The following is a 13385-nucleotide window of genomic DNA, read 5'->3' on the forward strand; positions in this document are numbered from 1 at the left end:
GATAGAGCTGCACAAGGAGAATTACTGCTGTTTCAAAGGTGCCTGACTGCAGTCACAAATCTCAAGCAGCCCCTGCCTACAGCTGCCTGTTTCTCCCTCAGTGCCAGCGCCTCTTGTGCCAGACAGCTACAGGAGCAGAGCTACTCCAGCTTAAATGCAACCATCTCTGTGATGCAGCTCCAGCAGCTGTGTCATCCAGCAGCCCAGGAACAGCTGTGTAGGTGCCCAGATGTTTGCTGAGGTCACACTCTCCCTCCATTCTCAGCCAAAATTTTCTGCTTTTCTGTCACAAAAAGTGTCATTTGTTGAGGAAACTTTAAAGGGTTTGGAACAACACACCAGGTGTTTTGCATGTGACATAAAAGGTGTCCTGGAGTGACTTTATGGTGCTAGTGAATAGAAACATTCAGACAAACAGAATTTTTGCACTGAACAGCCCCTGACAGAGAGAGACCTGCTCCTGTACCAGTGTATCAGGCTCATGTGGTGTCACCAGCTTCTGCTCAGGGAGAGGCACAAAATACTGTGGAAGAGAAACTTTACTGTGGCAAAGTTGAGACAAACAAACCTATACTCTGTTTTTGAATATATGACTGATAAGTTGCTAGGTGTTTGCTCTAGTTTGCTTTGGACACAGACTCCTTTTTTCACCAGGACATTCCAAGGACTGGCTGCCTTCCTTCCACTCCCTTCTGCCACAACTGCATCAACAGCCTCCTCACAGTTCATGGTTTAACAGTACCTAACCCAAGTCAAAAAGTACAGCCAGCAACAACATTTTCATTTTTCTCATCCCTACTTTTTATAGTCACTTTTTCTTGTCTTCACTTAGCCTAGTGTTACTATAATATGCATAAAGATACTATTTCCAGTAAAAGATACCATGCTGACAACTAACATCTTCATCTTCTGATGCCCAATCCATAAGAATTACCTATCTGTATCCCTTAAATCTAAAACTGACACTGTGTGCCCATCACCTTCTTACACAGAGGTACTTCTGTTTGGAAACTGCTAGAACTTCTAACTATGAGGCTGCTGTCACTGACCAAATGCTACACTGGTGATTACTGCTGCCCTTCAGCCACAGGATGACAGCTACACACATAGCTTTTACAAGAGCAACGTAATTGTTAATAGTGACTGAGACACTAAGGCATGCAAATATAACGTTAGCAAATATCTGAGTTAACCATAATAGTGTGACAGCAGCATGAAAAGGCATCAGTGCAATTCTAATGTAAACAGGATCTTGGTCTTTAGATCAAGCTACAAAACACGTCCCTGATGTTCTCTTTTCCCTCTCCCACTTTTTGCTGCCAGCAAGGTCACTGTCAGCTGAGTAATGGCACTTGGTTTCTTTTCCACTCCTCAACCCAAAGGATACTAACTAGACCACGGGATAGATACAAATACATTAGAACTGTTTCACTTTGTTGTGACTCCCTCACCACAGAGCTAGAGCCACCACAGACCTTCCTTGTCTTTCCACCACACTCAAAAGCAGTGTAAGGAGCTGCTGCCCGTCAGCTGAGCTCTGCCAGCCGCCACACAGCTCTCGGGCTGCTCCACATCCCAGGAATGGCCGTCCAGGGAAGCGAGGCACGACTGAAACGAGTGTGACTTGGCTGCTGGTGACATGACAAGGTGCACCTGCAGTAAAACTGATCAGCCAAACCCGTGACTTCCGTATATCCCAAACTCGAGCGGTTCCGCACACACCACCTCCTCCTGCTGGCAGTATTCCAAGCAGAACACACACCCACCCAATAAATTCCATCAGCACGGGTACGAGCATTAGGAAGGCAAGTTTAAGAAACCGAAAGGACTTGAGCCACCGCCTCTGAGGCCTCCCCGCACGGCCCCGCTCCAGCTCACCCGGCACCCACAAAGCGGCGCCGGCGGCTGCGCCCCCCGAGGCCGCCGCGGCCCTTCCGAGCCCTCCCCGGCCGGGAGCCCGGGACAGCCCGGCCCTTCCCGGGACGGCCCCGGGGCAGCGCGGCCGCCGCGCCGCTACCGAGCCCGATCCGTCCTCGGGCCGCCCCGCCGCCCCTCGCCAGGCCGGAGGCCGCGGCCCCGCCACTCACGCATGAGGGTGCTGAAGGCCACGACGCCCAGAAGCCCCTGCAGGAAGATGCCGAATCTGTCCATGAGTGCGCCGTTCTCGCAGCCGCGGTCCCCGGGCCCCGGCGCCGGGCCGGGCCGCGGGGTGCCGGCCGTGAGGCCGAGGCTGCCGTTGGGCGGCGGCGCCCCCATAGCGAGGCCCGGCCGGCGCCCTCAGCGGCGCATGGCGGCCGTGCCGGCCCCGCTGCCGCTCCGCCCCGCTGCCTGCGCTCCCTGCCCGGCCCGCACCGCCCCTGCACCGCCCCTTCCCGCCCCTACACCGCCCCGCCGCGTCACCGCCCGGCCGGCCCTCAGCGCTCCGCCCGGGACACCGACAGCCACCGGGACAGGGTCCGACCCCGGGTCCCCGGGAGCAAGGGTTCGGCCTCAGGGCTGCCCGCTGAGGAGCACGGCAGAGGAGTGTCCGGTGCTGCTGCTGCCTGGCTCCAGCATCCGAACACCGTCCGGCTCCAGCGTCCACCCCCATTTCTAAAACGCACCACAGCCCCGAGGAATCCCCGGGTCAGAACCACAGCACCCGAGACTCTGCTTAGCCCAGACCGCACAGGGTCAGGCAGGGCTGCTATCACCCTAGAAAGAAGAAAGTATGACCTGGGGTATTTAGCAAAAATGTTTCATCCTTGGAAAAGGGCAACCCCCGGCCCAACAGATTTAACAAAACATGTCAGCACTTTCATTTGAAAAACTGTGAAACTGGACCTATTGGCCAGTGAGCCTTGACTGGCCTCATTGTGCTGTACCCCTCTTCATCCTCACCAGACAGAACTGCACCAAATGTAGCTTTTTATTTTTGTGTGGGATCAACCCAGGTCATGTTGCATTGTATTGCTTTCTTACACAACTTCTTTAATTTCTTTAAATAATTTAAAATCCCGGTCTAAATAAGAATTCAGTTATAAATATGACCCAGAAAGCACATGTTTAAGGCTATCAGAAAGCAAAGCCAAGCACATGAATCAATAGTTCTTTAAATAACATTTGTTGTGTCTACATTGCAAACCTACCTACGTGACTGTCCCTCCTGGCAGGTGATGCCAAACAGTATTGGCACACAACAGTGATTTCTCTGTTTTTTAGGCTGTGTCATAAATGTTTGGAAGTTGCAGCTAGGAAAATAAATTCTCTCAGCTCTCTGACCTAGAGAGCACACAGCCAAAATGTTCTGCCCAAAATGCTCTGGCCCCAGGTCAACACTCTTCTGCTCTGAGCTGCCAAAGCAAGAGCTCTGTTACCTAACAGAAGACACAGGGACTGAAGCAGGTTGCTTTTTCTCTCCCTTGCACGCAGTGGTAACAGCCACCAGGAACTGCATTTGCAAGCGGGACTTGACCTATTTGCTTGTAGCCCAGGGTGGTTTTTCAGCTTTCACAGCTGCTGCTGAACATTAGAGATCCCACACACATACCTGACCTGGACCCCAACACTGGTTAAAGATTTACCTAATGCTATTTACACACAAAACCTGTGTTTCAGACATGAATCAGGAAACATAACTCAAAGAGCTTATGCCTCATGTTACTACATATTCCATGCTTAAAAACAGATCATTTCCCCAAAATACCTCTTCAAGGGTTTCTTCTCAACATGACTCCTATAAGCCCTTCTGAAACTTGTGGCAGACAAATCACTGCCTCCTGCTATGTGCTATTCACAAGCCTTCAGATTTCTCTCAAGCAGACAGTGCTCTGTGAAGGCAAGTAGAAGATTTATGTTAAATCCTACATATTTATAGAGGTCTAAAGACAGTGTTAAGCAAATCAGTTTCATCCCACTCCTATGCATTTTTTGCACCCAGTGTTAAATCAGCTCAAGGTAACAGAAGTGCAGCCAAGAAACAAGTGCTGAGTACAATCTGCTGGAATTCCAAGTAAGGAAACAAGAACTTTGCAAGGCAAAGTTGTTTCTGAAGCATCCTGTGGACTCTCATGTTATTCAGAGGAAGCAAAACCAGCCTGTTTTAAAATTTCAGCTTGCTGGGGTAGCGCTAACCTTTACAAAACCATCCAGAAGGAGCTGCAGCACCTACAAGGTTTGCAGCGGATTGCATCAAGCAACTTCCAAAGTTCCAATAAGGCAGTAAAAGAAAATTACTCCAATTTGTAGGTTCTGTCCTCAGCTCCTGTGTATTAACTGGATTCAGCACCCCGTGAAACAAAACCTCTACCTTAGAAGAAGCTTTGATAAAGAGGACTCCTGCATTTGAGGGAACTGAATAAACCCTATCAAGGTCTAACATGAAGCCTCTCCAAGTGGTATTTTTATGTGGCTTGCATTTACCTTTTATGCAAGTCATGGAACATGCCAGACAGCTTTCCACAGTTTTCCAAGCTGGAAAATTGCTCATGGTCTGCAGCAGCATTTATGATGATATTAACACCAAAGCCATCAGTAACAGTTTAAGTATCTTTTTTAATTTTCTTACAACCACTTAAAATTGTCATATAACACAAACTTTTGTACACTATTTACAGACAAAACAAGTAAAATATCCATCCAAAATATTTTTTAAAAAAATCCTCTGATTAAATTGTTACACCTGCTCAAACAATGGTGGGACTTAATAGGCATATTTTCTTGTGCATGTTTCTCTTCCATGTAGTACTTCAGTCTCACTGCATATATATATTTTCTTTTAAAAGTTAAAGAAAGATAAAACAAGCAGAAGGGACACAACACAATATGCATTTAAATCTTTGTTTAAGAACAAGCAGCTAATTAAAAAAGGCAAAATACAGGAAAAGTGCATCAGTTCCAATGAGTTAGTATAAGAAAGAGGCCCACAAGTGTGGAGCTGGCACCCTTTTGGGTAGAGACTCCTAGAAGACCTCTGATTGTCTATAGAGATTATTTTAAATTTATTTTAAACAGAAATCATGGGGGGAAAAGAAAAAAAAGAAAAAAAAAATAGAGAGGAGAAACATGACACCTCCAGATTGTTTTTTGTTTTGCCATGAGGTTTCTTGGAAACTGGTGCTCAACAACTTTCAGAGTGGGTGAGAATTCCTTTGTGCCCAGAGCTCAGAGCTGACTCCGTGCCATGAGCTGTCCCCAAGCCCCAGGGCTGCTCCCCCGGGTCTGTGCCAGGCCAGGGCTCCCATTGTTTGTGCTAAGTCACTCGGACCCACTGCCTTGGAACTCTGTCAGTGCAAGACCTGCTCGCTTCCATGGCTTAAAGCTGAGCCAAACACTGCTGGCTGGGCACCTGAACAGAGCAACTTCTCATCAAAATCTCATCTTCTCACTTTCATGTCTGGTGCATTTCAGAACAGATACCATGCCGAGGAAGCTACAAATGACCATGGAGACAAAGTATCACTAATCTTAACTTGTTTTCCTTGTGTTTCAAACAGATCAGCATTTTGGTTTTACAACAATAAGAGGCTTGTTGTCTCTGGTGTTCCCAAGTCCCATTGCAATCCTTCACCCAGAAGGCTGCCCTTGAAAACAAGGCTCATGCATGCTTGGGGAAGGGCGGCAGCACTCTGAAACAAGGGGTCGGCACACAATCCCTTGGAAGGGGAGCCTTCATCCTACATCTGAAGTCTCCTGACCGAGCCTATGTCTTTGTGCTTGGTTACTTTTAGGTAATCTGAGCTCACAGTAGGCAGCAACCAGGCTGACACTTTGTGACAGGACTGGTTAAAGGAGTAGCTTTGTACAGGATCATATTTTTGGCTTTCTGGTAAGGCTACTTCATCTAGTAACAAGAGATTTGGTCCAAAGGTATCCAGTCTCCAATTCGAGCTCGATAGTTTTGAAGCCTATTCCATTACATTCAAAAATCTCACAAGCCACTGGGCTTTCTGCTAAAAAAGTACCAAGGCTTTGTACTTCATACAGAAGAATGGAGTGCTCAGTCCAATCAACTGTAAATATATTTACACTTCTGTGGACCTAGCAGCTAAATACTCCTTCCCTCCTTTAAAGCATCACTGGAATAAAGAACAAACACTACCAAATCCTAAAACAACAACAAAATACTGCTAAAAGTTGCGACAGAGAATGTAATCTTTAAAACCACTCCTGAACTTTGTATGTGCTGTTTCCATTAATCCCAGGAGAGGCTGCAGACCTGGAGTTCTATACAGTACAGAAATTAATCTGCCTTTTATTTCATTCCTCAAAGAGGAACTTTCAAAAATGTTTAGAGTTAGGAAAAAAGTAGTCTTCATTCACCAAGGTCAGTGCTGTACCTCTCTTCTCCTGGAAGGACTGCTTTCAGTTTAGGATGGACTGCAAGCTGCTTGTGCTTTGGGGATAATTCTACCACATTAGACCTCCATGGCATTTTTGGAGGTCAAATACTTCTCTGTTACAGAATCCTTGAGTTGGTGCAGAAAGCACACAACAGTGATCCAACAAAATCTTCCTGCCTAACAAGGCTAAGCTTAGTACAGTCAAAATGGCACCACCAGATTTCTAAAGCTGTGATGTGCAAACCCAAGACTGCACAATGCATATGAAAATATGACAAGCAAGAACACAAACCCTCAGTGGGTCAATCCAAGGGCAAACTCTTGTTACCAGCCACATTACCAGTACATAAGGCTCAGTGGAGAGATCATTTTCTTGTACTGGAGACATCTGTAGGACATCAGTGCCTTTCTCCTGGATTCCAGCTTTGTTGTACTGTATGGTGCTAGAGGACAGCACAAGCCCTGAACCCTAAATTACTGCAGTCCCAGTGATTTCTGGTGGTGAAAGATTGCTGTCACCCAAATCCAAGATGCTGTCACCCAAATCCAAGATTCAGCCACCAGCTACACAAATCCAGTTTTGAAGAAACAGAGTGACTAAAGCAGCGCGTGAGCTCATTTCAAGTCGTACTGGAGTAAGATGAACAAGTAAGTGCAGTTGTGTCATCTGCCACACATAGAGAAAGAGGAATTTGAAACAGAGTCAAGTAGAAACACCATCCATCAAGATAAAGCCCCAAGTATCCCTTTTAAATCCAGCAATAAAACAGAGTGCATTTTTTTCCAGGAAACAGAGTGTACAGTACCCGTGTGCAGCATAAAAACATTTCACAAACAATGAAAACATCCCTTTTGAAAATCTCAACAAAAATAGATCCCATTGGGACCAGACTGTCAGTGCCTCCCAAAACAAGGCAGAAAAATCCAGCCTATAAAACATGCCAAAGGTGACCAGTAAGTATCCCACTAATGGCTGAAACTGCTGACTGCTTTATTTACTGAGAAAAGGAAGTATGACATTTGTATTTTAAACCCCAGGCACCATGTTAACAGGTCCACTAAATTACATGTTCAGCTCTCTTCTCTCCTGACAACTACTTAAAAAGACATCTATCTGTCTATGGGGAAAGGTGGAAGCAACATCTCTTGGTTAGGTCAATCTTGCCAGGCAGCAGGACAACAGAACTCTGGGAATTCTACTGCACTGACCCAAAAGCATCATCTTCCAGCCCAGAAGTTCTCTGCTGGTTAAATTTCTCAAGACAAGATGCTGACAGCAAAGCAGCACTATTTCTTTAGAAATTTTTTCAAGCCTAATGGCTTATGAATGAGCTTGTCCTAAGGGACTGGAGTACAGGCAAATGATCTAAGCATAATATGAAGAGCCAAAACATCCATTTATTGGCCACATATCTGGTGTAAGGAGGAAAAAGGGACACTTTGATTTCAATTTAATTGTGTCTTTGCACTCTGCTTACAATGTGGGAGAAACATCGTCCTAGTGTCACACTGCCCCTCCCTCAGGAATATTCAGCCAATAAATGGTCTGACATTTACATTTCAATTCTGGAATGAAAAAAAAAAATCTTATTTTAATACTTGTGCCAATAGTTCTGCCTTGACTAGGCAGTTATTCTAAAGGGCAAAAGCAACAACCCCCAGTTACTGAGCTTGGCTTAGTGCCCGCAGTGTTCACTGGAGGAAGCTCCCCCTCAACACCAACGTGTCAGGTACAGTCATGGGCTGTGCCAACTCAGCTCTTAGCCTACAGACCACATCCTTGCTGAATCCTGCAGCTCACAGCTCTGGAATGGCCAGTCACACTGGGCCTAAGGGACACCTGAATCATTCCATTTGACCAGAGCAGACCCTGTTCATTAAAACTGCATCTTTCCGAAACTGATTCCTGCAGCAGGCACCTTCCTAACTCAAATGTTTTTGTAGGGCAGGGGTTTCCTGCAGAGATGGATTTGACTAGGACATAAAGGGGCAGAGCTGCACACATCCAGCTCCTGCCTGTGCTCCTCCAAACACTCTGAGAACAAGCAGAGTGAATGAATGCAAGCCAGCTGAAACTCAACACTTATTTGATGTAGATCTTGAGCCTGATGTGAGTTTCCCCACACCTATAATGGAAAGTAATGTAAGCCCTCTTGCTCAAAGTGTAAAACACTGCCCTACAGCACGTGGCTGATTGGGTTTTATTACCCTGGAAAATTAAAATCAGCAGTTCATCCTACTGTGAGTCTACTCTGATGGTCTTAGTTGTGATGGAACTAAGATATCCCACTGGTCTTTTTCCTTTTCTGTAATAAAAGCACACAAATCCCTTGCCAACCCACCAAATTTTCATCAAGTCTGATCCTGAGCATCTGTAGATAGTTAAAAATACAAAGTCAAGCTCCTAAGAGTTTCCAGAATGCATACACTGGCAGAGCTATGTTGCAGCCCTCTATTGATTGCAGTTTCCTTAGTGTATTCTCTAAATAGATGTTCAGGTAGCAAAGCAAAAGTCTGCTGACAGGCCCCATATACATGGCCCAATTGTTTGCTAGAAGAAAAAGGAAGTAAATTCAAATACAATACAATAAAAAAACCAAAACAAACAAACAAAAAAAAAACCACAAACAAAAAACCCAATAAAAATCTGATAACCCAAATATAGAAAATGCAGAGGCACTTTCTCTTTCCTTCCTTATGTCCTACAGCCTGCCTGTAAGAGAAGTGCAAAATAATTAAGTTTTCTGACATCTGAAAAAAGGAAACATCCAGGTTATGCCTACAGAAGTTTCAGCTAGAGCTTTGGAACAGAAGCTCTGTGTGCTGACATTGGTTTGCACTCTGGACATGCCCACAGAAGCGAGACTGCTGTGCAGCCACGGACCATGTGCCCAAAAAGAACAGCTCCCTCCCTTTTTAGTTCATCGCTTCTACTGTTCAGGCTACAGAGGTAGTAAAAACAAAAGCAAAACCAACAACAGTGAAACAAACCAAAACAAACAAACAAACAAAAACTTCAAAAGGAACCACACTCTTGCTATACTGTACATTCAGAACCCTGTGGCCACATTGTTGTCCTAACAATGAACAAATTCATTAAAAATCTCAACATTAACACACGAATGTGCAAAGAACACATTCCAAAGTCAGTGCTGTGGTAAAGCAAGTGTTTGTCCACAGGGAGGGAAGGGGATTCTGTGAAACATCAGGAACAGAAAGTTTATTTCTGGCAGCCTACATGCGAACGTAAACAGGATCCGTTCCTCCTTTTAAAGTTTCGTGCCAACAGAACTATTGAAATGTCGTTTCCCACAAGAGGAGACTTTTCTGTAATCATTAAAAAATACATTAAAAAAAGGGAACCATAGAGCAAGAGACTATTGTGTTCCCGAGCTGGCAGCTGGTAGAGTAGCCCCTGTGTTTGCATTGGCATTTTGCTCCAGATGTTGTCTTCCTTCTGTTGAAATAGAAAAAAATGAGGCTGACACACACTTTTAGGTCACCAAGGCCTCAGTTAAAGTTCATTTGGCTTTACTTGCTAGAGAGGAAGGAGCATGTTTTTGTAGTTGTGCTTCAAAGGTCCACTTCAACTTGGCTGCTCCTCAGTTTGCAAACTGCTGGTAGAAGGCAAGTTTGACCCTCTCAATGTGATGGCAGAGTTTAATAGCTGGTCCAAGCTTCAAGTCCATGCACTCCTGAACAGTGGGCAGGGTCAGCAGCAGCAGTGCCTGGCCATCGATTTCCTGTCAGAACACAAAAATTCCACAGTGACTTTGTTGTTATTCTCCCTGCTCCTTCAGCTTTGACTTGCTATAATTTCAGATTTGTGACCATTTGTGAATTAGATGTTTCTTTCATGCTCCCCCATGCAGTTTAAAAATCTCTCTCACACACAACAAATTAACTTGCTTCTTAAAATGCCAGCTCAAATCCACTGAGGTACAGAGTCTCAGGAGATTCTACTGTAAAAAATACAACCCAACAAAAGAAACCCAGGAAATTTCATGAAGAAAGTAATTTTAACCAACTACTGCATCTTTCTATAAAAATAGAGGTGAAGTATATCTGGAACTTCCACCATCATAAACCACCCTAACTATTAGTTTTAATTTTTAACACTGGTTTTATGGCAAATTTTAATCAAGAAGCAAATAAAATGTTGACTCTTGTCATGGTGCTTTGTTGTAGGCATTATTTGTAGTTATAGGATTCAGATGCTCTGCAGACCAAAATATTCTCCCCTCAGTAGTGAGAAACCTGAAAAATTCTGGTCATTCCCTGAACTCTCTCAAACTGTTGCAGGTTACACAAGTGTTTGTTTCCTCAGAACCCTATTAAAAAAAAAATTCTTTTTCCGACTCTTTAGAGGATAAAAAGCCAAGTGACAGATTCAACATTTAACAGACAGGAAATGATACCTGATCAAGGAAAATCCTCGCCAGCGGAGCACAGTCGGTGGATTTGAGGAATCGTACCACATCAGCTACACTCCATTCCAGAGGGTTACTGTCCAGCTGCAGCTTTTCAGCAACTTCCATCTTTATGTCCTAGACAAGCCAAAAGAATTCACAAAATATCACACATGGGTATTGATATACCCATCTTTTTTGCAGTCTATGACACAACCATAACAAAAATCATGGACTTCAATTATTCTGAAGTTTTCACAATGCCCTTCACAGGGTAACAGAGAATACTGTGGTTAATACTCCCCAGATTTTGGTGCTTGCTCAGCAGGGAACAAGCCAGAGCAGAAATCTACATTCCAAGTTACCTTTGGCGAAGGAGGTTTATTTTCATCGTCAGAAAAGGAAAAGGTCCTGAGCTTCCTCTTCCGCTTGTCTCGGTCCTGAGCCAGGGAATGGGACAGTTCACTCTGGGTGGGAGATGACGACAAGGATTTCTTCTCTGACACCTCTGATTCTTCAAGCAGTTCATCTTGGTGCTCTGAGGTGCTGTCCTCAGTCAGAGACTCTTCATCAACCTCATCCTGGTCATCCTCCTCTTCTGCCCCACTGCCCTGAACAGTTAGGAAAGAAGAAAAAGCGGCAGCTGTAACCCTGAAGTTACAAGGAACTGATGTTTGCTGTTTCAAATGAAGCAGTCAAAGATCACATCTCAGATCTATGAGCACTGCTGGCAGGGTCCTACCTGGGGAGATCCAGCTGGAGTGTTATCCACGGACGTAGAAGAACGTTTTTTCTTATGAACAAAGAAATGTTTTCGTCTCTTCCTTCTTTTATTTGGTTTCTTCATGGCTACTTCCAGGTTGCTGTGGCCACCTGGGGGCCGACCTATCCGCTTGTTTTTCCGCTTTCCATAATAGTGTGCTACCAGACAGAAGAACAGAGCAGTGTTGAAATGCACCTTCAGTATCACTAGTTATGTTTGTCCCTCATCAGGACTGGAAAATCAGTAGAATGACACTTCCCAATAGGAATCCCAGTTCTGCAAAACTTCAAAATCAGTATGTCTGTATTTTCCACTTCAATTTGGTTTAAGAAAAAAGAGTTATTGACCAACTTTGTTTGCCCTGTAAAAATTTACTTCCTCCTTATCTGGGAAGCCCCCAAATGATCCTCTTTTATACAAAAACTATTAAAGATTTGGTTCAATTTATTGGCGCTTTATATGATGATTTGTAGTTTTTAAACATGGCCTCAATGCACTGTTTGTTCTCACAGTGTCAAATGGTTAAATCCAGTCTGCAAAAATCCTGAAAACTAAGAAAAGAGCTTGAAGGTGTTGCATCTCTTTTCCCTACAACAAATTGGTAAGAGCAATTTATATTGTCGCTTAAATTACATTAGTCAGCTCTTGTCTCAAAAGTTGTTTTCAAAAGATAAAGTTTTAAGCACATGACAGAAGTTAAGCCACGGTTCCACCACTTAATACAGAATTAATTTTTTCTCCTCTACACACTGGAACACGAATATTTTGCAGGCCTCTCTATGTAGTGCTTGAGCTGCTCCTTCTGGAGTCAAAGCCAAAAGAAACTAAAACATCACACTCCAAACTTCACCTTGGTATGGATCTACTACTCACTGTATTTTGTCTTTGTCAAGACAGAGCAGTTCTCTGAACACTTATCCAGCACCATCTGAGGGCCAAAGAGGTTTGGACAACACTCCAGCTTGATGCATGTTTTCCTGCAGAAATCCGCCACCCGATCCGCCGTCCTCACCACCTCCACAGTCGCACGGTAGCTCTTGCCTTTGTATCTAACATTGAAAATACAGGCACAGTTAGGAATCTTCTGCCTACCAGAATAAAAGGACTTCATTTAAAGGTGTACAAGAATACTGAGATCAAACTGAGAAAAAAATATGAGCAGTGATGAACTTTATGGGCTGCCAAGTCCAGGAAACAGGAGCTCCTGTCTCTTATGTCAGATCCCCAAATAAAGAAAATCCAACACAGAGGTGGCTGCAGTACCAAACACAGCAACACTGCTCCATCAACAACTACAAAACATTATCTGAGAGGACTGTCCCAGAGTTCAGATCTTTTGTTTTCTTTGTTCACAGATGGTTTGCTCTCCCTTTGCTTTTATGGGACTGCAGAAATGCCCACTGTGACATGGACAGCTGGCTCCCCAAACCAAGGCTGAGAGCACCCACTGGGCTCATTCAGGTATCAGCAGACAGCTTTTGGTGAGCCTTTCTGTGCTCCTATGGAGGCAAGGGGACCACTGACACATTTCCAGTCAGCTTTTGTCCAACAGCTGAACAATTCCCTAGGACAGTTACTTATTGCATGACTCCTGATTGATTATTATTGCACACTGCTCCCGTTTGATTTAAAAAAAGAAATTATTCCTTTTTCACCAAGCTTGCCATTACACTGAATGAGCTGCACTGTGCAATATCTGCCAGAGCTGCTCAGCATTTCTGCTTTGTTCTCCCAGCACAGCTACAAGCATGTGCTGATATCTACCAGAGATGTTTCAGGCCTGCAAGTTCCTAGTTAATACCTTGAAAAAAACAGCTGAATGATCGTAGTCCAGATACCCCTGGTGTCACTATGTGGCAAAAGAAAGCAAACAGCAACTTCAGCGAGACTAAA

General features: G+C 44.6%; 2 protein-coding genes across 20 annotated transcripts in view; both read right to left on the minus strand.

The window, feature by feature from the left end:
• The window catches only part of STIMATE (STIM activating enhancer), a 36345-nt gene extending 31905 nt beyond the window's left edge, over positions 1-4440 (minus strand). Inside the window, exon 1 of the mRNA XM_086845630.1 lies at positions 2088-4440. Within this exon, the coding sequence (XP_086701756.1) occupies positions 2088-2256 (169 nt within the window). The 5' untranslated portion in view covers positions 2257-4440. The remainder of the gene's footprint in view (positions 1-2087) is intronic.
• Positions 4441-4513: 73 nt separating this feature from the next.
• The window catches only part of SFMBT1 (Scm like with four mbt domains 1), a 143171-nt gene continuing 134299 nt past the window's right edge, over positions 4514-13385 (minus strand). For 10 of the 19 annotated variants that reach the window (XM_086845592.1, XM_023935514.2, XM_086845594.1 and 7 more), the window contains 5 exons: positions 12366-12541; positions 11472-11650; positions 11095-11340; positions 10739-10867; positions 4514-10063 (listed from right to left, as the gene is read on the minus strand). In XM_086845592.1, coding sequence (XP_086701718.1) covers positions 9923-10063; positions 10739-10867; positions 11095-11340; positions 11472-11650; positions 12366-12541 — 871 coding nt within the window. In that variant the 3' untranslated portion in view covers positions 4514-9922. Of the gene's footprint in view, positions 10064-10738; positions 10868-11094; positions 11341-11471; positions 11651-12365; positions 12542-13293; positions 13342-13385 lie in introns of all 19 variants that reach the window. The other 9 variants (XM_086845584.1, XM_086845587.1, XM_086845586.1 and 6 more) reach the window with 1 other exon arrangement.

Source organism: Cyanistes caeruleus, chromosome 11 (genome assembly GCF_971803275.1).
Source record: "Cyanistes caeruleus chromosome 11, bCyaCae1.hap1.1, whole genome shotgun sequence".
NCBI lineage: Eukaryota > Metazoa > Chordata > Aves > Passeriformes > Paridae > Cyanistes > Cyanistes caeruleus.